This window comes from Netta rufina (genome assembly GCF_964035555.1).
Source record: "Netta rufina genome assembly, chromosome: 18".
Classification (NCBI taxonomy): Eukaryota; Metazoa; Chordata; class Aves; order Anseriformes; family Anatidae; genus Netta; species Netta rufina.
Window position 1 is genome coordinate 2,817,721 of NC_140142.1, and position 25,567 is coordinate 2,843,287.

The 25,567-nt window shown below is 50.5% G+C and overlaps 1 protein-coding gene across 1 annotated transcript; it reads right to left on the minus strand.

Moving 5' to 3' along the window:
• Nucleotides 1-1,818: 1,818 nt before the first annotated feature.
• LOC311216164 (olfactory receptor 14C36-like) lies at nt 1,819-2,754 on the minus strand (the record flags this gene model as incomplete). Its single annotated transcript, XM_084297708.1, has 1 exon — nt 1,819-2,754. The coding sequence occupies one exon, from the start codon at nt 2,752-2,754 to the stop codon at nt 1,819-1,821; it is 936 nt and encodes a 311-aa protein (XP_084153834.1).
• Between the last annotated feature and the right edge of the window lie 22,813 nt (nt 2,755-25,567).

Sequence of the window (25,567 nt, forward strand, 5' to 3'; positions counted from 1 at the left end):
CAGTAAACCCAATTGTCCAGGAACACTAGGAGAAGCAGCCCTCAGAGGTGGGGCCGAGCAGAGACAAGGAATCAAGGCAGTGGGCTGGGGGAGGCCATCAGAAGCAGCCCAACGGGTGGTGCTGCTGGTGAAGACACGTTTGTGGCAGCGGCCTGAGTGGGCAGCAGCTGTGTGCAGGCCAGGGGAGGCCAGGAAGCGCATGTCAAGAGAGCTCCTGCCAGCAGAGCCAAGGCCGGGGCCGAGGCCGAGGGCAAAGGCAGACCCAGGGCAGGGGGCTGCAAGGGCCATGCTGAGCTCCCTGCCCCTGCAGCAGCCACTCTGGCCCTCAGCAGACGTGCTGGCAGGCTGTGGGGAGGGGACAAATGCCCTGGGCCCCCTTCCTGCTCTGCCCAGGCCAGCAAGGGCCCAGAGCGGCCTCCTCTCCCCTGCCCCTGCAGCTCTGGGCTCCCTTTGCACAGCCCTGGCTCTGCAGCACCAAGCCCTGCTGGGACCCATCCACTGCATGCTGCCACCGCTCCCTGACACTGCTGTTGCCCTCTGCCGGGCACTGCCCAGCCCAGCCCAGCCCCTGCCCACCTCTCCCCACCTCCCTGCCCTCTCCCCAGCCCAGCAGCCCAGGCTGGGCTGGCCCCAGGGCAGTGCCCACCACTGGCTGCTGCAGGGCTCTGGGCATGGCCACCACAGCCCTAGCCCCTTGTAAGGCACCGTAGCTGCTGGCACAAAGGCAGCTCTTGGCCTCCCCAGAAGCCCCCGTGCTGGGACCAGCGCCAGCTCAGGAGGTGGAGGTCCGTGAAGCTGCAGGAGCCCTGCTCTCTTGCCTGGCAGATCCCCAGCACACAGTGCCTGTGCCCCGCAGGGCCAGCCCCGCTCTCCAGGCCAGCACAAGAGGCCTGGCCCAGCCACAGAGCAGCTCCACATTCCTCTCCAGCATGCCATTTGCCATCAGACTAAACACAGTCCCAGGCCAGTCAAGGCCAGTTATTGTTTGCTGAGCCATGGCCAGCCAAGAAGGGAGCTCCCAGTCCAGCACTACACTGAGCACTCTGAAATTCTGATCCACAGTGAAGCCCTGAAAAGCAAGAGGCCCATTCATGCAGCAGTTCCTTGGGTATATTCCTAGCACCAGATTTGGAAGAGCTGTGCAATGAAAGAGATGCCACTGTAGAGACAACAAGATTTTCAGCAAGATACATGAGACCTCAAGACTTAGTTGAATGTGAAAGCACAAGAGAACAATGAGGAAGCCAAAGGGAGCAGCAGTGACAAGGCCACGTCCTGCTGCTGGCCATGGCCATGGCTCCAGGGAAGCAGCAGCCCCGACCCGAAGGCAGCACACAGGCAGAGCCCAGCAGGCAGTGAGGGGCAGCCCCGAGGGCCACCGGGGCTGCTCCTGCATGTGGCATCTGGACTCTTGGCCCTGAGCCCCTCCTGCGTGCTGGGGCTGCTCCCCCAGCTCCAGAGAAGATGGCAAGAGAGGGATACTGAGACCAATGAATTTCCGCTGACTTCTTTATTGTCTCTATCTACCTAGGAAGCCTGGATATGTGTTTATATTAGATGATATGGTAAAAACTAACACAAAATGTAACATTCAGAATGCTGAGAACTACGTTATTAAAAACAAATAAAATATTGTTAAAATATTAACAGAGAAAAGTAATTTTTAAAATGTTCTATCATTTTCCCAAATATCCTTTGATTTCTGATAGCATTATTATTAATGACAATGTTATGATAACACTAGTAATGATAAAAATGATAAGATATAATATGAATCAAAATATTTGCATAGTATTAAGAATACATCTTCTGAACACATCATGGATGCTTAAGAAGCATGTATGGAAACAGTTTCCTCACTGCATTCTTGAGCTCCTGGTTCCTCATGCTGTAGATGACGGGGTTAAGAGTTGGAGGCACCACCGAGTAGAGAAGTGTGACCACCAGGTCCAGGGATGGCGAGGAAATGGAGGGGGGGTTCAGGTAGGAAAATATGCCAGTGCTGACAAAGAGGGAGACCACAAGCAGGTGAGGGAGGCACGTGGAAAAGGCTTTGTGCCAGCCCTGCTCAGAGGGCATCCTCAGCACTGCCCTGAAGATCTGCATATAGGACACCACAATGAAAACAAAACAACCACAGCCTAAAGAAACACTAAAGACAAGTGCCCCGACTTCCCTGAGGTAAGTATCTGAGCAGGAGAGCTTGAGGATCTGGGGGATTTCACAGAAGAACTGGTCCACAGCATTACCTCGACAGAGAGGCAGGGAAAATGTGTTGGCCGTGTGCAGGACAGCATTGAGAAAGCCACTGCCCCAGGCAGCTGCTGCCATCTGGGCACAAGCTCTGCTGTCCAGGAGGCTCCTGTAGTGCAGGGGCTTGCATATGGCAGTGTAGCGGTCGTAGGCCATGACCGTGAGAAGGGAATACTCTGCTGACATCAAGAAGATAAACAGAAAGACCTGTGCAGCACAGCCTTGATAGGAGATGGCCCTGTTGTCCCAGAGGGCATTGGCCATGGCTTTGGGCAGAGTGGTGGAGATGCAGCCCACGTCGAGGAGGGCGAGGTTGAGGAGGAAGAAGTACATGGGGGTGTGGAGGCGGTGGTCACAGGCTACGGCGCTGAGGATGAGGCCGTTGCCCAGGAGGGCAGCCAGGTAGATGCCCAGGAAGAGCGCGAAGTGCAGGAGCTGCAGCTCGCGTGTGTCTGCGAACGCCAGCAGGAGAAACTCGCTCACAGAGCTGCTGTTGGGCATTTCCTGCCGTTCGTCAAGGGCACTGCAAAGAAGTTAAAATACAGACTGTTAGGGGAAACTTCCCTGAATAATACTCATTTCTTTTCTCATTAAAGCCTTTACATTGCCTTTCTTTCAAGGTGCCCTTTTTGTCTCTCCCTGGTTGTAGCCCTGCTTTGTGCTTGCTGAGTGTCCTGTACACAGCAGCCACCTCTGCTCCACTGCAGTGGGAAATGTTGTTGCTGTGGGGGCAAACCTCAGCCAGAGGGCACATCCAGGAGGTCTGCTCTGTCCATCCTCTGGCTGCTGTCTGCTTGCAGCACTTACCTGGGGTATGGCTGCGCTCAGAGGTTGTGTTAAAAAATCACATCTTGATTTCAGGTCCTAAAGAACAGCTCAGAAAAGCCCTGGTGCAGTCTGAAAGCAAAGAGAAGGGAAGGGATATTCTGAGTTTCATCACTAACCACCTGTTCATGTCTCCGTTCAGTGAAATAGGAAGCTCAGTCACTTGTGCAAATCCAGCCACTCTGTTAACACAGAGCCTACCTCACAATCAGAGCAGGAAGAGGCAGGCAGAGAGTGCAGAAAGTGCCTTCTCCTTGCAGGCAGCTCCTGCCCTGCCCTTTTTCTGCCCAAGCCCCTGGGCTCCCTGGGCAGGCTGAGTACTGAGCCTGGCAGGCGGCAGAGGCCCTGCCCTGGAACACAGCCCCTGGGGCACAGCAGGGACCCTGCTCTGCACCACAGCCCTGGGCACCCCTGCCTGCACCCCCAGCACCTCCTTCCTCCAGGACCTGCCACTGCATTGCCCTCCAGCCAGAGACTTACCAGGTTCAGGGCTGGGAAGTGTTCTCCCCCAGTGAGCTCTGTGCATCCTGCCACTTCTGCCTGTCTTCAAGCACTCTGTCTCTGCAGGCAGTGCCCCCAACCCTGCTGTGCTGTGCAGAGGAGCTGCTCCTGAGCACAGCTGTCTCTCTGCACCAGGGCCCTCTTGCCACGAGCTCTCTCTGTCCCACGAGCCTGGCCCAGCTCAGCAGCACAGCACCAGCCCAAGGCACTGCAATCACCCCTCTGGGGGCTTTGCTGATGAGCCCACGAACCTCAGGCACTCAGAGACAACTGAAGACATCTCTCCAGAAGTCCAAGTCAGAGGCAAGTTTCCTGCAGTGTCCCCCTGAGGGCCAGCACTGACACAGCCTCCCTTGGAGCTTGTTAGAGCAGAACCCTGGAGGCAGTGAGGACAAAGAGACAAAAGCTGTGTGAAGGTGACACTGATGTGTAGGAAAACTGGATGTGTGTCACCAAGCACAAGGGTCAGGGCTTGACTCCCTACTCAAGGAAGGGAGATTCTTTCCCTTCACACCTTGCTTAGGGTTTTTCCTGGGACACTGGAAGATGGGGATGTGCATTGCCAAGTGCAGGAGAATGGTATGACCCCTGCCTGCTTCATGGGTGGGCAAGAAGTTAATTAGGCTCTGTTGCTTTAGTGATTAGCTTTCTCCTCAAAAGCTTTAGTGGCAGAGACGACAGCCATAGCTATGGACACAAATATCTCATAAGGCATCTCTGTAGGAAGCTGGCCTGGCTCCTGGTGAGCAGGCACCACTGCTCGTATGGCATCCCTTGTGGTTCCCAGGCCCTCCTCCTCCTGGCCACTGCTCACTCAGCAGGGTCCCAGGCTGCCCTGATGTGTGGGTTACTCTTCCTCTGGTGCAGTACTGGGTTCTTCTCCTTCTAAATGTCAAGAGATCTCTGTATGCAAAATCCTGCTGCTTCTCGTGGTTCGCCCACACCCATTCTCCATTCTGTCAGCTCTTCATGTCTGCAGGCAGACAGCTCAGCCTTCCTGTGATTGTGCTATCTCTGAGAAGACAGCAGCATCAGGACTTGCAGAAAAGTTTGGATAACACAGCTGTAATCAGTTGAATGGCATTGCAGCACAGAATCAGAGAAGGGTAGGGGATGGAAGGCTGTCAGGTTCCAATTCTTCTGTGCTTCCTTCTCATGCATGCTGTCAGTTTGTCTGGAGCTGTGTCCTGAATGTTATGGGGCTGTGCAGGTCAAAATTAGAAGGGCCAAAGCCAAGCTGGAGCTCAATCTGTCTGTGACTCTCAGACAATGAAAAACTCTTTATAAAAATACTATAAATAAAGGAGGATTAAGGAGAACCATTATTAGATATGTGGGAAATATGGTGAAGATCTCGAGATAACTTAAAGGATGAGGTACTTAATGCCTTCTTTGCCTCAGACTCTAGCAGCAAGACCAGTTCTTCCACTGGACATTTCTTCTACCTCATGGCCAGTGCCATCCTTCCAATGCACACTTTGTGGCAGTTTTTTCTCTCCTGCTCTTTCATACTACCAAAGGAAGCTCCATCAGGGTGGAAACCACTCCTGAAGTAGGCATCCCAACCCAGCAGGCTCCTTGCGGCCTCTCAGCCAGACAGACACAAGTCACCTCAGCAGCAGCTTCCAAGCCAGGGGCCTGCTGCTGGCCTTGCAGCTTCTTGGCTACACACAGCCAAGCCTTGTGCCTGCTGCTGCCCAGTCATGGACTCAAGCAGAAGGGACAGGACAACCCATGTTGGGGCCTTCTTTCTGCCTGGGTCGTCCTGGGTCTGGAGGCAGAGGGGATCCCCCAGTCAGCATGCCAAGCAGGTGCCTTCTGCTGGCCTAGCAGGGCCACTGCCAGATGTCAGCCCAAAAGTGCAGCTCCCAGGGAGAAGTCAAGGCTGACCTGCCACCTCCAGACACAAGCGACCTCCCAGTCCCTTTGCGTGACACGTTCCTGCTGCTGCCCTATCAAGTGCAGAGACAGCAGTGACCTCACAGTCACTGCCACAGTCATATTCCTGCTGCTGGGGCAGGAGATGCTGAGGCAGAGCTGAGCTCCTCTGATCATCCCCGCCCATCTCCTCCTTGTGGTCCACAAGCTGATCAGATCAGAGTGAGCAAGAGATTAAAGATAAAGGAAAGCGGCTATGGGCTGTGTTTTGGCTTGAAGGGATACTTTGAGGTCAGGCATAAGAGTAGTGGATTCCTGTCAGGGTGTGGAGTAGCATTTAGGTTTGGGAATTAATGTCACTGGTTAAAATAGGGGAATGGCTTTACATGACTATTTTAAGCCAGCGTTACAGCAGAATCAACATTGCCTGAATGTTCTAGCATCACAGAAATCATTCATTTCTGCTGACCCCTTCCCTCCCTCAAATCTCACATCTCTCCTGGCCAGGCTTCTCCTGACTTCCCCATATCAGTCATCTTCCTAGGGGCAGCTTTCTTACGGCTTTCATGATCTCAGAGTATCTTTCTCATATCTGTTGGCTACTCCTTTCTTGAGACTGACGTGGCACCTAAGTCAGGATGGAAAATAGCCCAAAGGTGTAGGTGAACCCTGCACAATATGCCCAGCAGTTCTTGTACCACCCCAAAATTTTGTTTCCTGCCTCCAACTTCTGGATACGGAATGCCTTCTTTGCACCCAGGGTATCTTTTTTCCAAACCCTCATGCATGGTTCAGTTTGCCCCAAGCATCTTGGAGGCAGTGGCCCCCTCTGTGTAGAAAACTGAAAGCAGTCCTAAGGGATGACTTCAGGCAAAAGCTGACACCTCTGACATGACAACCCCTATCCAAGACCTCTTCCACTATGGGGCCTACCAGGTACTTAGAAGGAGCCGATCTCAGAAACGACATGCACAGCAAGTGCCTTCTGCTGCCCTACCATGGACACTGGCAGATGTGAGCCTAAAGGCACAGATCCCAGCCAGGAGTCAAGGGTGACCTGTCAGCTACTTCAGAATGCAGTCACCTCACAGGCCATTTAACAGCCATTTGCTTCCTGCTGGACTTAGTGTTTCTGATGCACCAGTGAGCAAAGAATACCACACCTACAAAACACCCCCTTTTTGAGCCAGGAGCTGCCCAGGTAGAAGTGATCTGGTTGTGATCCTCCAAGCTCATGGCACACCTGCTGGGCTCCCAGCCTCTCTGACACTCAGGAGCCAGTTCCGTGCCAGTCCCGGGAGATGCTAGGGCAAGAGGGACCTTGCAGGCAATGTTCTAGCACCATTCCATGTTGGCGGTCTGTCAGCTCCTTGTGCACAGTGAGGATCATGTTCGTATCCAGAAGCCATGAGCCTGTAATTGGCTTAGAAGACACTCAGGAGAAGTGGCCTCCAAGCCCCAGTGCCCCAGCCCCAGCTCCAGCCCCAGCTGGCGGTGCTGCTCTGCAGAGCGAGGCGGCTGTGGTGCCCAGGGCATGGGGGCACTCTGCAGGGCTGTGCTGGGCAGGCTGGGAGGCAGACCCAGCTCATGGGGTCACTGCCATTGCCCCAGGGCTGCAAGGAATCACTCACCAGGCTTTTTTGCTGGGGCTTTTGTGTGCCCTGGGGCTTCTGAGCTCTCCTCTGCCTGCTCACACCAGATTGAGCACTTGAGCTCTGCTCAGTCCACCTTGGAGGAGATCCCCCCTTAGGAGGGAAGTGCTGCAGTGGAGGCCAGCTGTGCCACTGCCGTGCCCACTGCCTGTCCCTGCCTGCAGTCCCAGCTCGGCCCCACAGCTGCACTGGCACCAAGCTCCAGGAGCAGCTGGGCCTGACCCCACCATCAGGGCTCAGCAGGAGAGGGCAGTAGTGGCAAGAGAGCAGCTCTGCATGCCCCGAGTGCTGGTGCTCCCTGGCCATGCTGCTGGGATGGGACTCTTTTCCTCTGCACCCCCGCACACGGGCACTGCCCCTGCAGAGCCAGGCCTGGCCTCCGAGGAAGGCTTCTCTCTGTAGATGTCAGAGAGTGATTTTTTAAAGTGTGATTTGTGCTGTTGGACTGTGGTTTTCAAGCATGTTGTGCTTTATCCTGGCAGACAACTCAGCTCCACATAGCTCATTCTCACCCCCGAAATAATCATGTGTTGAGATAAGGATGGTTTGATTGCAAAGGAAAGGAAGAGATGTTGCTGCTGCTGCTGCTGATGATGATGATAATGTAGTTTAGTAAATCAAGCGATGCACAGTGCAATTGCTCACCACACACTGACCGATACCCAGCCCGTCCTCAAGCAGGGGTCCCCCTGAACCTGGCCAGCCTGCCTCAGGATCTCCTGTGTAGGTCCTTTGACCTTCCTTTGTTTTACGTCAAAAACAGCAGTGGTGGGACTTCATTCAGGCCACAGACGTCCACCATTATCTTCCACTCCCCATTAGATTTTTGCACTGTCCATATGGGACTATTAAAGGGTGAGAGAGCCTTGCTGATCACTCCTTGGCTCTCCAGTCAATGAACCAGGTCATGCATGGGAATCAGGGAGTCTCTGTTAGTGCAATACTGCCTCAGGTGCACTGTTGTGGTAGCGATTGGCACCTGCTGCTCATTGGCCATCAGCACCTCCACAGCAGAAGGGCCCTGTGAGAGAGTGGGCAAGGTAGACAACTGTTTAAAGGTAAGCCTTTGGATCTTTGAAGTACCCTTTCCTGAAGGACTCTATACTAAGGATGCACAGAGCTTCTGGGCCAGTCTCAAGGGGTTGCTTTTGCCACTCTTTCCCATTAGACTCACATCAGCCTCCAATACAGTTACCTACTGGGATTCTCCCATCATTCCAGAAATACAATTGGGTTCTGGCCCTTTTAGCTTGATGGCATTACACTACACTGTGCATTGGTGTCCTTTAAAACCTAACACCTCCTGTGGGTCTGTGTTAAGCAAGTAATCCTCAAAGTCCAATACACCCAGTTGCCCCCTTCCTCCCCCCGGTTGGAGGTAGAACCTCTCTAGTCCCGCTCATAGTATTCATTACTCTGTTTGGAGGACTGCCCACTAGAAACAGGAGCAGCAATTTTCTCAGAAGAACCACTTTTTGTGAATGCTTTTCCTTGTGCTTCATGTATCCATGCCTCTAGGATGGAGGTAGATTTTCCATCCCATTTTCTCATGGCTTCTCTGTTGTCACACAGTTAAAACCACAGAGCTGCATGTGGTATGTACCCACTATATCACCTTTCTTGAGTAGAGGGACACTTACGCCTGACAGCTGAGGTATTGGTTCGTGGAGGTGGGGAGGAAAATGTATTCTCTTGTAGCTGTTGGACCTACTCGGACAGTTTCTCCATAGACAAGACACAGGCTCATAGGGAAGAATAGAGAGTTTCTTTGTAATGCCATAGCTGGCTAGCCAATTCATCCACCATGGGTTCCTCTTGGTCTTTCCTGGTCATTACTCTCAATGAGTTGGCATATAATGACGGTGCGCTCCCTACAAAGCTCTGCCCCATGGGTTACGTGCACTTGACTTCACCTGGATCTTCGGAAAGCTGTTAGTTGCCTAAGTTTCTAGGCAACTAATCACCTCCAACGTGACTAATTCCCTCAGGTACTGGATACCCCCTATGGGAGCTCAGTTTGGAAGCCTGTGGAATCTGCTAGACACAGAAACAAAGTAGCTAGTAAAAAAAAATGCAAGATAAGGTACAAGACAAGTTGCATAAAGTCGAAGAAGAAGTAACAATTGAGGAGTTGAGAAAACAACCAGCACGAGCGATCAGCATGGCAACAAATCAACGAGCAGAATAAGAGTGTGGTAGTCGCGTGAACGCTAGTATAGCCACCAATGAGCGAGCTTGCCTGGTAGCATACCCGGCATATGCAAAGATGCTAAGGGTATAAATGCAAGAATGTATACTCAATAAATGCTTCAGTTGCACACCAGCCTTGAGTTGAGTGATCAATTCCCTGCAAATGGTGACCTCGACGTGATGGGAGATTTGGGACGAGCAACGTAGGCATTGGGACCAAAGGGAACCCTGCTGAATGAATTGAGCTGACAGCAGGACTGCAGCTTCCACCCCGGGACCACACCTAACCCCAGGTGAGCAGCGGGCAGAAGTATGGGGGTGAACCTATCGGCCAAGGAGGAGACAATAGTGAAATTGTTGAGCAAACTCTTAGAGAAAAGAGGGATAAAGTTGATCCATATAAACTGAAACTACTGTTAAAAGTTTTTGCAAAAAAAATGGTGCCCCGCCAGCTGTATCAGCAATGTTTGATTTAGCTACTTGGGAACATGCAGGGACTATTTGGGACACTGCATCTCAGGGAAATACCACAGTAGTGGAGGTAATGACAACTTGGCGTTTAGTAACTGAAATGTTAAGAGCTTAGTGGGCAGAAAAAAAAGGTACAAACTGCTGTGGCACAGGCAAGCGAAGCACAAGAAGGTACTTGTGCACTGACAAAAAAGATCAACCTGATTGATTTTGAAAAGGAGGCTGAAACAAGCCCTAGCCCATTTCCTCCACCTTTGTCACCATCGGTGCCCCTGACAAGGGATGTTTCTATGGCCCCCATCTCTTCCCAAAGCGAGGCCCCTCGATCAAGTAAAGATTTTGACCCTTGCAAGCGTTGGGACGGTATACTCCGAGAGGCATTGAGAGATGGGGACCCGATAGGCATGGCTTTTCCAGTAACAGTACGGAATAATGGGCCAAATGAGTATAATGTTTTTCAGTGGGACTTGATAAAGGAACTGAGAAAAACAGTCACGACCTACGCATTGCATGCGCCTTTTACACAATCATTATTAGAAAATGTGATGACAGGTCAGTTGCTGGTTCCGTATGATTGTCGCCAAATAGCTGCTATGATCCTCACCCCGACTCAAAAATTGTTATGGGAACAGAAATGGAGAGAACTGTGTGAGATAGTGGCACTGCAGAATTTAGAAAGAACATTAGGCGACCCTCTTATGGGTGCGGGGCTTCCTCAGCTTATGGGAACTGAGCCGTTAATGGACCCACGATTACAACTTGGCTCAACAATGCCATCTTGCGACAGTCAGCCCAACTAGCATTACAAGCCCTGCTGAAACTGCCAGAAACAGGAAGGAGCCAGCCTTCTTTTACTAGCATACGACAAGGAGTCAATGAACCTTATATGCAGTTTATAGACAGATTGACGGATTCACTGGACAAGCAAATAGATAATCATGAAACTAAAGAGGCTCTCATGTTGAAACTGGCGATTGAAAATGCTAACACAGATTGTAAGAAGATTCTGCAATCCATGCCTAATGGGACAACCTTGGTACAAATGATAGAGGCTTGCAATCACGTGGGGTCTGTTGAACACCATACTACCGCACTAGCCAGTGCGTTCGCTGCAGCATTAGCGATGGACAATGATAAGCGATGTTTTCGGTGTCAAGAGATAGGACATTTTGCCACTAAGTGCCCACAGAAAGGAGGGGGCTCTGTGCCGGTGAGTAGTTTGGCTCCTCCTGGTGTCCGTTCTCGCTGAAAAAAGGGATGTCCCCAAAAAGGGATGGCACTGGGCCAGCCAGTGCCACTCAAAGCATAATGCAGAGGGACAAACCTTACAACCGCGGAAGGGAAACGGGAAGCTGAGTGCGGGGCAGGGGCGCGCGATGACACAAGTACCCCATGGGGGCCAGCCAACTCCGAATGCTATGCGAGCCACCTCTCGAGTCGTGATGACATCCGTAGCAATTCCCTCGCAAAACCCCCCGAATGTGTCACCATGGGTTCTTTCTCTGTCAAAACCTGAGGAAGTGCCGGAGTGGATCTCTCCACAAAAGTAGCTTGCACTGTGTGGGACAACAAGGTCCAAAAAATACCATTGAATGTCAAGGGACTGATAGGGGAAGGATGCAGTGCTATATTATTGGGATGATCCAGCACCACTCTTACGGGACTTTTTGTGCTACTGGGGGTGATCAACTCCGATTATGAAGGCATAATACATGCAATGGTTTGAATACCCTCCCCTCCAGTACATATCCCTGCTGGGACACGGCTAGCTCAACTGATACTATTTAAAGCTATAGTGCCCCGTACAGAAACTAATACATGGGGTGATGCAGGGTTTGGATCAACAGGACAACCAGAAATCCTCTGGGCAGCCACTCTCAGCACCTCAAGGCCTATGATGACTTTAACATTTTATTATCCAAAACCGGCACAGACTACCCAGGCAGTTATTTCTATGTTGGTGGACACTGGGGCTGATGTCATGGTATAGCCATGAAGGACTGGCCGAAGGACTGGCCTTTAGAATCAACCACGAAGGGACTTGTAGGAGTAGGAGGATCATCACAAACCTATGTGTCCAAATACATGCTAACAATCAAAACACAAGAAGGCTCTACCTTTTCCATACGTCTGTATACCACTCTTATCCCAGTTAGCTTTCTTGGCAGAGACGTGATGGCACAAGGAAACTTCACCGTGAGATGCCCTGAAAATTTTCGGTAGTGGCCATTGAAAAGTGACCGATAATGAAACTCACCTGGAAAACTGAAAAACCAGTGTGGGTGGATCAGTGGCCTCTCCCCGCAGAAAAGGTCACAGTGCTACAAGAACTTGTTCAGGAGCAATTGAAAGCAGGGCACATAGTCCCAACCACCAGTCCATGGAACTCGCCCGTGTTCGTAATTAAAAAGAAGAGTGGGAAATGGAGATTACTACATGACTTAAGAAAAATAAATGCGGTCATGAAAGAAATGGGATCTCTCCAACCAGGTTTGCCTCCTCCCACCATGATTCCGCATATCTGGAATATTATTATTGTTGACTTCAAGGACTGTTTTTTTACCATTCCACTCCACCCTAAGGATGCACCGCAATTTGCATTTTCGGTACCAAAAATAAACAAAAGCGAACCTATGGACAGATATCACTGGACTGTTCTTCCACTAGGGATGAAGAATTCTCCAACCGTATGCCAAATGTATGTTGCTAAAGCTCTGGCCCCTATTAGAAAACAGTATCCCGAGACCTGTATTTACCATTACATGGATGATATATTGGTAGCAGTGCCTACAGAATCATTAACCCATGAAATAATTCAGGGGCTGAGACAAGAACTGCAAACATGGGGGTTGCAGATAGCCCCCAAGAAAATCCAAGTAGAAGCACCATGGAAATACTTACAACATGGAAAATCTTACAACAAACCATTCAATCCCAAGCCATTGCCATCACACAAGAAGTTAAGACATTGAATGATCTACAGAAGCTTATTGGTAATATTAATTGGATACAAAACTATTGTGGAATTAATAATCAAATACTATCACCATTGTTCGATCTCCTGAAAGGTGACAATGATATCAACGTGCCTCAGCAACTGACAAAGGAAGCAAAGACAGCACTGAGTCACATAGAAGGAGAACTCATGAAGCAGCAATGTCACCGATGAGCAGAAGGATTGCCTATTCAACTTTATTTGTGTAACCAGGACCCACAACCCCTAGCTCTTCTAGCGCAATGGGATCCAAATGCCCCTGATCCATTACTCTTGTTGGAATGGGTATTTCTGCCACACCAACCCACAAAGACACTAGCAACAAGAGTGGAGATGTTTGCAGCCTTAATAAAAAGAGGCAGGGAAAGAATTGTAGAAATAGCCGGAATTGAGCCTGAAACCATCGTAATACCCATTGTGAAGGAATATCTTGATTGGGAGAAAAATGGACAATGGCAGCACACGATCAATATGGTACAGGGCTCCCCCCAAATTGTAGAACTGCATGCTATTATTATGGCTTTTAAAAATTGGTCCAATGAACCACTAAACATTGTGGCAGATTCACAATATGCTGTAGGAGAAGTACAATGAATAGAAAGGGCACAAATACCCCCCATTCAGAACGAGATGCTGTTTTTAAAATTCAAAGAGCTCCTATTCCTTGTTGAGCAACGTCTGTACCCATATTGTGTGATACATGTTCACAGTCATACTGTGCTACCAGGCGTTTTCACTGAGGGCAACGCTCGAGCCGATCTTTTAACCAATTTGGCCATACAACCCCCAGTCCCTAATAAACTACTTCAAGCTTGCACCTCCATTCAATTCTTTCACCAGCCTGCTAGACCATTGGCCAAGCAATTCTCTATTCTGCTAGGAGACGCAAAACTTATTGTACAAACTTGCCCTGACAGCCAACAGCTACAGGGACCTTCACAGGAAGTGAACCCTAAAGGTCTTAGCTCACTACAACTTTGGCAAGCTGATGTGACACATGTTCCTGAATTTGGCAGATTGAAATATGTCCATATATCTATAGATACTTTCTCACATGCTGTATGGGCAACTCCCCTGCGTGGGGAAACAAGCAGACATGTTCAGGCACACTTTTGCCTTGCCTTTGCAGCTTTAGGCATTCCCCTAGAGATCAAAACTAACGGACCCGCATACGTCAGAAGCTCCACGAAAAAGTTTTTTCACACATGGGGTATAACCCGTAAAACGGCAATCCCCCACTCTCTGACAGGACAAGTTATAGTAGAACGCACACACAGAACAGTTAAGTCTTTGTTAGAAAAAAAAAAAAGAGGGAAAAAATGGAAACACCACAAAAGGGATTAGAAAAAGTGCTATATGTGATGAATCACCTAACCATGCCTTTCTCACACGAAGAGGTATCCCCGACAGTAAAGCATTGTGGGGCACAAGAAACAGGCCTCACCTCATTATATGAAGAAAGACCATTAGTCGAAAAACGTAATCTCAATACTGGGGCGTGGGAGGGACCATACTCTTTAATAACTTGGGGCTGAGGGTATGCTTGTGTTTCCACAGAAGGAGGACCAAAATGGATTCCAGCGCGAGCAGTATGACCCTTGTTGGAACCATCATCCTCTTCAGACTCTGCGGCCTTGGAAGATCCTGGGTCTCCATCCAGCCTCGACAAAACATCTGGGTCACCCTCGCCAACATGACAGGGCAAGAGCATATCTGCCTGTCCATGGCGACTGCATATAACCCGTTTACGACGTGCTTAGTCGGCATACCACTAAGAGAGGAGCATCTGAGTGACATCAACAACACCAGTAGTGGAAGCCTTCTCATCCACAGTTGGAACAGCTCCAGTCCAGGGAACATCAGCAAGAAAACGATGAATAATTGGGATGGCTGGGAACCAAACCTTCCTCAAACAACACTGGAACCACAAGAACTCAACATTTTAGGTTGTGTTAATGTACCAGCCTGTATAAGGTTTAACTATATGGGTAGTAACCTCACAGCAATCAATGTCACACCTGGACTAGGAATATACCGCAATGAATCAATGTGGTGCAACTACACTTCTCCTAATGTGTCTAGATCCTCAAATGTCCTGCTAGCACTGCCACCCGGAGTGTTTCTCGTCTGTGGTGACAGGGCATGGCAGGGTATTCCATCACATATCAAAGGGGGACCACGTATCTTTGGTCAGTTAACCTTATTTAACACCTAATACATTAATGATACTAAATATTACAAAGCACCATAGGCGCGCTAAACAATTTGTTCAGCATTATTAGGAGAATTGCAAAGACAATCTAGATTTCTGGCAAGCTGATAAAGTCATCACTGCTTCGTTTTTCGCACCTGGTGTTGCTGTTGCTCAAGCGCTAACAACGCTTAACAAATTAGGATGCTGGCTTGCTAAGCAAACCAATGCAACCTCTGTGGCATTGAGTGCATTATTAACCGACACTGACTCTGTTAGACATGCAACACTGCAGAACAGGGCCACAATAGATTTCCTATTGTTAGCACAAAGTCATGGGTGTGACAAATTTGAAGGCATGTGTTGTATGAACTTAAGTGAAAATTCTCAGTCGATTCACCAACAATTATCCAAACTCAAGGAGCTCAAAGACAAGTTAACAACTAGTACGTGGGGGCTGGAATCATGGTTGTAAAGCCTGGGAATAGGGGGATGGTTGAGAAAACTTATAAGAGGAGCGCTTGTAGTGCTGATTATGGTAATTGTGATTCTGTTAGTTGTACCATGCCTATTTCAATGCTTACAAAAAATGCTTTTATGCTCAGTGCAATTGGCTTGGCTCACAGAAACAAAAAAGGGGGAATTATGGGAGCTCAGTTTGGAAGCCTGTGGAATCTGCTAGACACAGAAATAAAGTAGCTAGTAGAAAAATGCAAGATAAGGTACAAGACAAGTTGCACAACGTCAAAGAAGAAGTAACAATTGAGGAGTTGAGAAAACAACCAGCACAAGCGATCAGCATGGCAACAAATCAACGAGCAGAGTAAGAGCGTGGTAGTCGCGTGAACACCAGTATAGCCACCAATGAGTGAGCTTGCCTGGTAGCATACCCGGCACATGCAAAGATGCTAAGGGTATAAATGCAAGAATGTATACTCAATAAACGCTTCAGTTGCACACCAGCCTGGAGTCATGTGATAAATTCCCTTCAGCAGAGCCCAGCAGGCAGTGAGGTGCAGCCCGAGGGCCACCGGGACTGCTCCTCCATTTGGCAGCTGGGCTCTTGTTCCTGAGCACCTCCTGCGTGCTGGGGCTGCCCCCCCAGCTCCAGAGGAGATGGGAAGAGACAGCAGATGAGACCAATGAAGTTCTCATGACTTTTTGTTGTCTGCACCTACACAGGAAAACTTGTTCTAAAGGTACAGGAAACTAGTTGGTCAAAATGCATGAAATATTTGCAGGCAGGAGCCTAAGGAAAACATTATACATGTATATATATAAAGCACAAGTTTCAGAAAACAATGAAGTAAAAAAAATACAAAAAAAAAAAAAAAAAAGAAGCTTGTCCTAATATTTTCTGAGATATTATGAGAGTATAGTAATGATGGGATGATGGAACTATTATTGTTTATAAAGTAGCAGGTATCCAAAGAGTTTCCTCGCTACATTCCTTAGTTCCTGATTCCTCATGCTGTAGATGAGGGGGTTCAATGTTGGAGGAATCACCGAATACAGAAATGACATCACCAGGTCCAAAGATGGGAAGGAAATGGAGGAGGGCTTCAGGTAGGCAAACATGGCAGTGCTGGAGAACATGGAGACAATGGCCAGGTGAGGCAGGCAAGTGGCAAAGGCTTTGTGCTGGCCCTGCTCAGAGGGCATCCTCAGCACAGCTCTGAAGATCTGCACGTAGGATAACATGATGAAAACAAAGCAACCAAAGCCCAAAGAAAAGCTAAACACAAGTGCCCCAACTTCCCTCAGGTAGGCATCTGAACAGGAGAGCTTGAGGATGTGGGGGATCTCACAGAAGAACTGGTCCACAGCATTACCTTGGCAGAGGGGCAGGGAAAATGTAGTGGCCGTGTGCAGGACAGCATTGAGAAAGCCACTGCCCCAGGCAGCTGCTGCCATCTGGGCACAAGCTCTGCTGCCCACGAGGCTCCCGTAGTGCAGGGGCTTGCAGATGGCGACGTAGCGGTCATAGGCCATGATGGTGAGAAGGAAATACTCTGATGACATCAACAAGACAAAGAGAAATACCTGTGCAGCACATCCTTGATAGGAGATGGCCCTGGTGTCCCAGAGGGCATTGGCCATGGCTTTGGGCAGAGTGGTGGAGATGCAGCCCACGTCGAGGAGGGCGAGGTTGAGGAGGAAGAAGTACATGGGGGTGTGGAGGCGGTGGTCGCAGGCTACGGCGCTGAGGATGAGGCCGTTGCGCAGGAGGGCAGCCAGGTAGATGCCCAGGAAGAGCATGAAGTGTAGGAGCTGCAGCTCGCGCGTGTCTGCAAATGCCAGCAGGAGGAACTCGCTCACTGAGCTGATGTTGGGCATATGCTTGTTCTGGGCATGGGGTCCTGCCCAAGGAACAGAAAGACGGTGATTATTAACATTAGAATTATCTAAGGAAAAGGATTTCAATTTCTCATTTAAGCCTCCCAACATGCTTGATCACTTCCATGAAGATATTTGGCAGATCCCTTTCTTGAAGTTGGATTGATGCTGCCTTAGGCTGTGCTTTGGAGCAGAGGACTCTGCTGTAGACAATGCAGGAGTCAGTCCTGTCCTACACCAAGAGGTAAATAACATAGGAAGACTTGTATCTTTTCTTCTAGCTTAGCCATTACTCCTGTAGAGAATCTCTAAGGCAGAAATCCTGTACATTTCTTTCTTATTGCACGTGAAATACTGTGGATCCTGTGGATCCTCTCCATGGTTTCAGTTGATCTGTGTTGCAGGAAAACTGCACTCAGAAGTTCACCTGAGAATAATCTGGACACTGCTGAAAGCAGAGACATCCAAGCTCAAAGTGTCCATCTCCACACCCCCCAATCTGTCGCCATGCTCCCATACTCCCCTTCCCCCAAGCACACCGAGGGCTCACTCCATGTGCATCTGAAGCCCCCATCCCTAGCCAGCCTGCAAACAAGACCAGCAGCAGCACGGCCAGCTGGAGAAGCCAGGAGGAATGCCAGCGTGCTGCTGCCATGGGAGGCAAGGCCAGGGAGGGACAGACGGACACTCAGCAGACCCTCCTGTGCTGCAGCTCTGCCTGCAGAGGAGGCAGCTCCTGCTGGGGATACCGGGGGCTTGAGGGCAGAGGCTGTGCTGGAGGAAGAGGAGAGCAGGGGGTGTCCCAGGGAAGGCGCCTGCCCTACAGGGGATGGCAGGGAGGTGCCTGAGCCTTCTCTAACACAACATTTCTAGCAGCAGTCCACTCTCACTGCCTGCCCATGTCCCTGCTTGTATCTATGTCCCTGATGGGAGCTGGTTCTGTGTCCCCACATCCCCTCCCTGTCCACGCTCAGAGACCCCATCCCACGAGCTGTGTGCTTCCTGAGTACAGGACATCACAGGGGTTGCAGCTCCTAAAGACCTGATAAGCCCTGAGGAGACAACAAACGTTGTTGTTTCAGTCTTTAGGCTGAGGTGCCTGAAGGGATTTGACCAGGTTAATTGCTGCCATATTGATCTCTCCCTGTAAGACTCTTGGAGTCTCAGTCTCCTGTACAATCCAGACAATTCATTGTCATGAAACCAGCCTCCCCTCCACACCAAGAATCCGAAAGCACAGAATCCAAGCAAGTATTCCATTTCAGATAAACAAAGCCTCAGTCTTCCTGCTAAAATGCCCCCTCAAAAATACCATTCTCTAAAACGTCTTCTATGCCACATTACAGGTAGAATAAGATCCACCCTGACAGATGCTATCAGCCATCGGATGTGCCAGCTTGTCCTGGTTTCAGTTAGCACAGAATTAATTTTCTTCCTAGTAGCTGGTGGAATGCTGTGTTTTGGCTTAGAATGAGAAGAGTGCTGATAACACCCCGATGCTTTAATTGTTGCAGAGCAGTGCTTATACTAAGCCAAGGACATCTCAGCCTTTGCTCTGTCCTGCCAACGGGCAGGCTGGGGGGTGCAGTAAGAGCTGGGAGGGGACAGACCCAGGACAGGTGACCCAAACTAGCCAAAGGGGTATTCCATACCATCTGACGTCATGCTAAACAATATATAGGGGTGGCTAGCCGGGGGGAGGGGGCCGGACTGCTCGGGGTTAGGCTGGGCATCGGTCAGCGGGTGGTGAGCAATTGCATTGTGCATCACTTGTTTGTACACATTATTATTACTTTCCTATTATCACCATTGTATCATCATTATTATTATTGTTATTATTATTTTGTTATTATTATTTTCCTGTCTTATTAAACTGTCTTTATCTCAACTCACGGGCTTCACTTTCCATTTCTCTCCCCCGTCCCAGAGAGGGAGGGGGGAGGGTGAGCGAACGGCTGCGTGGTGTTTAGCTGCCGGTCGGGTTAAACCACGACACAGCTGTAGAAGACCCCTCTGGCAACCCCACCTGCAGTGCCCTGCTGCCAGAGCCTCACGGTGTCAGGAGCCTGCAGATGTGTCCTGCCACACGCTGCCCTCTGTTGTTGCGCTCCTCAGTGCCTCCAAGCCCTCTCTCCTTCTCTCCTCTCCCCATGCCAGCTGCGGTCAGAGCCCCCAGCCCTGCTGCGCTGTGCAGAGGAGCTGCTCCTGGCCACAGCTGTCTCTCTGCACCACGGCCCTCTTGCCACGAGCTCTCTCTGTCCCACGAGCTTGGCCCAGCTCAGCAGCACAGCACCAGCCCAAGGCACTGCAATCACCCCTCTGGGGGCTTTGCTGATGAGCTCACGAACCTCAGGCACTCAGAGACAATTGAAGACAGCTCTCCAGAAGTCCAAGTCAGAGGCAAGTTTCCTGCAGTGTCCCCCTGAGGGCCAGCACTGACACAGCCTCCCTTGGAGCTCGTTAGAGCAGGACGCTGGAGCCCATGAGGACAAGGAGACAAAGGCAATGTGAAAGTGACACTGAGGTGTGGGAAAACTGGATGTGTGTCACCAAGCAAAAGGGCCAGGGAAGGGACCCCTGTCCCCTGGGAAGGGAGATCCTTTCCCTTCACACCTTGATCAGGGCTCTTTGTGGTGCAGTAGGAGATGGGGATGTGCATTGCCAAGTGCAGGGGAATGGTACAACCCCTGTCTGGTTCATGGGAGGGGATGAGGAAGCAATGAGGCCCTGATGCTTTAATGATAAGCTGTCTCCTCATAGGCCTCAGTGGCAGAGACAACAGCCATAGCCATGGACACAGAGACCTGGGTCCTGCTGGGACTTTAAGCCTTGCCACAGCCCTCTACCCTGTCTATACATGGCTTTCCTTGGGACTCCGAGACCTCCACATCTTTCCTTTTTGGCTGCAGACCCTTATCTCTGTGGTATCACAGCATATCTGAGCTTAGTCTGATAACTCAGATCTTCTTGGTGGCCATGCTCCTTGTAAGGCAGCTCTGTAGGAAGCTGGCCTGGTTCCTCGTGAGCAGGCAACACTGCTTGTATGGCATCCCTTGTGGTGCCCAAGCCCTCCTCTTCCTGTGCACTACTCACTCAGCAGTGTCCCAGTCTGCCCTGATGTGTGGGGTTTCTCTCCCTCTGGTACAGGACTGGGCTCTTCTCCATGTGAAAGTCAAAAGTTTTCTGAAGTCAAAATCCTGCAGTTTCTCAAGGTTCACCCACAGTGATGCTCCATTCTATCAGCTGTTAATGTCAGCAGGCAGACAGTTCAACCTTCGTGTAATTGTGCTATCTCTGACCAGACAGCAGCAGCAGCAAGAGTTGCAGGGAAATGTGGATAATTCAGGAGTAACTGACTAAATGGCATTGCAGCACAGTCACTCAAGGGTAGGGGATGGAAGGCTGTCAGGTTCCACATTTGCTGTGCTTTCTTCTCATGCATGCTGTCAGTTTGGCTGGAGCTGTGTCGTGAATGTTATGGGGCTGTGCAGGTCAAAATTGGACGGGCCAAAGCCCAGCTGGAGCTCAATCCATCTATTACTCTCAAAGACAATAAAAAAATAAATAAATAAAAATACTTTAAATGATGGAAGGTTAGGGAGAATCATAATGCTTTATTGGATTTTTGGGGGGAAACCTGGTGACAAGGAATGAGGTAAAGGCTCAGACACTTAATGTCTTCTTTGCCTCTTTTACTAGCAACAAAACCAGTTGTTCTCCTGGACATTTCTTCCTTCTCATGGCCAGTGCCATCCTTCCAATGCACATTTTGTAGCATTTTTTTTTTTTCTCTCCTGTTCTTTCCTACTACCAAAGGAAACTCCATCAGGGTGGAAACTACTCCTGAAGTAGGCATCCCAACCCAGCAGCCTTCTTGCAACCAGTCGGACAACCAGTCACAAGTCACCTCAGCAGCATCTTCCAAGCCAGGGAAGGCTGTGGATGTGGTCTATCTTGACTTCAGCAAGGCTTTTGACACCATCTCCCACAGCATTCTCCTCAAGAAACTGGCTGCTCTTGGCTTGGACTGGCGCACGCTTCGTTGGGTTAGAAACTGGCTGGATAGCCGGGCCCAAAGAGTCGTGGTGAATGGAGCCAAGTCCAGTTGGAGGCCAGTCACTAGTGGCGTTCCCCAGGGCTCGGTGCTGGGGTCAGTCCTCTTTAATATCTTCATCGATGATCTGGACGAGGGCATTGAGTGCACCCTCAGTAAGTTTGCAGATGACACCAACTTAGGTGCGTGTGTCGATCTGCTTGAGGGTAGGAAAGCTCTGCAGGAGGATCTGGATAGGCTGCACCGATGGGCTGAGGTCAACTGCATGAAGTTCAACAAGGCCAAGTGCCGGGTCCTGCACCTGGGGCGCAATAACCCCAAGCAGAGCTACAGACTGGGAGAGGAATGGTTGGAGAGCTGCCAGGCAGAGAAGGACCTGGGAGTGATGGTGGATAGTCGGCTGAATATGAGCCAGCAGTGTGCTCAGGTGGCCAAGAAGGCCAACGGCATCCTGGCTTGCATAAGAAACAGTGTGGCCAGCAGGGCTAGGGAGGTGATCGTCCCCCTGTACTCGGCTCTGGTGAGGCTACACTTCAAGTACTGTGTTCAGTTTTGGGCCCCTCGCTACAAGAAGGACATCAAGGTGCTTGAGCGGGTGCAGAGAAGGGCGACGAAGCTGGTGAGGGGCCTGGAGAACAAGTCCTACGAGGAGCGGCTGAGGGAGCTGGGCTTGTTCAGCCTGGAGAAAAGGAGGCTCAGGGGTGACCTTATCGCTCTCTATGGGTACCTCAAGGGAGGCTGTAGCGAGGTGGGGGTTGGTCTGTTCTCCCACGTGCCTGGTGACAGGACGAGGGGGAATGGGCTTAAGTTGAGCCAGGGGAGTTTTAGGTTGGATGTTAGGAAGAACTTCTTCACTGAAAGGGTTGTGAGGCATTGGAACAGGCTGCCCAGGGAAGTGGTGGAGTCACCATCCCTGGAAGTCTTTAAAAGACATTTAGATGTAGAGCTTAGGGATATGGTTTAGTGGGGACTGCTAGCGTTAGGTCAGAGGTTGGACTCGATGATCCTGAGGTCTCTTCCAACCTAGAAATTCTGTGTGATTCTGTGTGTGGGTGAACCTTGAGAAACTGCAGGATTTTGACTTCAGAAAACTTTTGACTTTAACATGGAGAAGAGCCCAGTCCTGTACCAGAGGGAGAGAAACCCCACACATCAGGGCAGCCTGGGACCCTGCTGAGTGAGCAGTGCCCAGGAGGAGGAGGGTCTGGGCACCACGAGGGATGCCATACGAGCTGTGGTGCCTGCTCACGAGGAACCAGGCCAGCTTCCTACAGAGCTGACTTACGAGGGGCATGGCCACCAAGTAGATCTGAGTTATCACGCTCAGCTCAGATCTGCTGTGACACCACAGAGATAAGGGTCTGCAGCCAAAAAGGAATGATGTGGAGGTCTCGGAGTCCCTAGCAAAGCCATGTATAGACAGGGTAGAGGGCTGTGACAAGGCTGAAAGTCCCAGCAGGACCAGGTCTTTGTGTCCATGGCTATGAATGTTGTCTCTGCCACTGACGCCCATGAGGAGACAGCTTATCATTAAAGCATCAGGGCCTCATTGTCTCCTCGCTGCCACTCATGAACCAAGCAGGGGTCGTACCATTCTCCTGCACTTGGCCATGCACATCCCCATCTCCTACTGCCCCACAAAGAGCCCTGAGCCAGGTGTGACTGCTAAGGATCTCCCTTCCCAGGGGACATGGGTCAAGGCCTGGCCCTTGTGCTTGCTGACACACATCCACTTTTCCTACACATCAGTGTCACATTCACACAGCCTTTGTCTCCTTGTCCTCATGGGCTCCAGCGTCCTGCTCTAACAAGCTCCAAGGGAGGCTGTGTCAGTGCTGGCCCTCAGGGGGACACTGCAGGAAACTTGCCTCTGACTTGGACTTCTGGAGAGATGTCTTCAATTGTCTCTGAGTGCCTGAGGTTCGTGAGCTCATCAGGAAAGCCCCCAGAGGGTTGACTGCATTGCCTTGGGCTGGTGCTGTGCTGCTGAGCTGGGCTGGGCTCGTGGGACAGAGAGAGCTCGTGGCAAGAGGGCCCTGGTGCAGAGAGACAGCTGTGCCCAGGAGCAGCTCCTCTGCACAGCACAGCAGGGCTGGGGGCTCTGACCGCAGCTGGCATGGGGAGAGGAGAGAAGGAGAGAGGGCTTGGAGGCACTGAGGAGCGCAACAACAGAGGGCAGCGTGTGGCAGGACACATCTGCAGGCTCCTGACACCGTGAGGCTCTGGCAGCAGGGCCATGCAGGTGGTGTTCCCAGAGGGGTCTTCTACAGCTGGCACATCTGATGGCTGATAGCATCTGTTGGAATGGGTCTCACTCTTCTTGTAATTTGGACTAGGAGAAACTTAAGAGAATGGCATTTATGAATGGGCATTTCAGGAGGAATACTGAGGCTTGGTTAGTCTGAAGAGAAAGGCTTTTTTGGATTCTTTGCTTTAAGATTCTTGCAGTGGAGGGGAATCTGAGTGAGTGTGAGCACACAGCTTGTGCAATGGGGTCTGTTAGCATGAACAGGGAAGAGATGTGGGGACAGAGAACCAGTTCCCAGCAAGGACATGGGAAGGCAGTGAGAGGGAGCTCCTGCCAGAAATGCTGTGTGAGGGAGGGCTCAGGCACCTCCCTGGGACAATCGCTGCTCTTCTCTCCCACCAGCACAGGGCAGCTGAGACCAGAACGGATGGACAGACTGGCTGTGCTCTCTGTAGTACACTCTGCACTAGAGGAATAGTATCTGTGACTCTGAGGATTCACAGGGCTTTGCTTGTAGTGCAGCAGGAACGACAGCATAGAAAAAAAAAATTGCCACAGCCCTTCTCTGCCATTAGGTGATTTGGGAGTAAAAATTTCTTCATATGAAGAGTTAAACTGATCTGACAATACCCCATGCTCCTCTTTACTTTTTTTTTTTTTTTATAGGTAGGGACTGTTAACTACACTGCCTACAGAAGAGTCCCCTGTTCCCACGGACTACTTTAGGCAGCATCCGTCAGGGCGCATGAAATGGACATGCCTAATGTCTGCTTAAAAGGCCGATATTGAATCAGATATCAACAGATAGTTGTGTTGTATTTTCTTAATGCCTTTTCCCTCCTTGTAGAACCCCATGGCCAGAACCAGCAAATGCCCAACATCAGCTCTGTGAGCGAGTTCCTCCTGCTGCCATTTGCAGACACGCGCAAGCTGCAGCTCCTACACTTCATGCTCTTCCTGGGCATCTACCTGGCTGCCCTCCTGGGCAACGGCCTCATCCTCAGCGCCGTAGCCTGCCACCACCGCCTCCACACCCCCATGTACTTCTTCCTCCTCAACCTCGCCCTCCTCGACTTGGGCTGCATCTCCACCACTCTGCCCAAAGCCATGGCCATATCCCTCTGGGACACCAGGGCCATCTCCTATCAAGGATGTGCTGCTCAGGTCTTTCTCTTTGTCTTCTTGATTGTATCAGAATTTTATCTTCTCACTGTCATGGCCTACGACCGCTATGTTGCCATCTGCAAGCCCCTGCACTACGGGAGCCTGCTGGGCAGCAGAGCTTGTGCCCAGATGGCAGCAGCTGCCTGGGGCAGTGGCTTTCTTATTGCTGTCCTGCACACGGCCACTACATTTTCCCTGCCCCTCTGCCACGGCAATGTTTTGGACCAGTTCTTCTGTGAAATCCCCCAGATCCTCAAGCTCTCCTGCTCAGATGCCTACTTTAGGGAAGTTGGGCCAGTTGTGTTTAGTTTTTCTTTAGCATTTGGTTGTTTTGCTTTCATTGTGGTGTCCTATGTGCAGATCTTCAGGGCAGTGCTGAGGATGCCCTCTTCTCAGGACCGGCACAAAGCCTTTTCCACGTGCCTCCCTCACCTGGCTGTTGTCTCCCTGATGGTCAGCACTGGCATGTTTGCCTACCTGAAGCCCCCCTCCATCTCCTCCCCACATCTAAATCTGGTGGTGGCTGTTCTGTACTCCATGGTACCTCCAGCACTGAACCCCCTCATCTACAGCATGAAGAATAAGGAGCTCAAGGAGGCACTGAGGATGTTATTGCAATATTCAGTATTTCAACGAGGAACCGATCTTCTGCATGTGACTCCCTGAAGTATACCTGGACAAGGCAGAAACACCTTTGTTCACATATTTCAAAAACTGTTCATTCTTTTCAATATTATTCTCATATGCTAAATATGTCTTTATACTTTTATTTTATAAATTTAATATATTTTTCTTCTTCTGTGTCCTT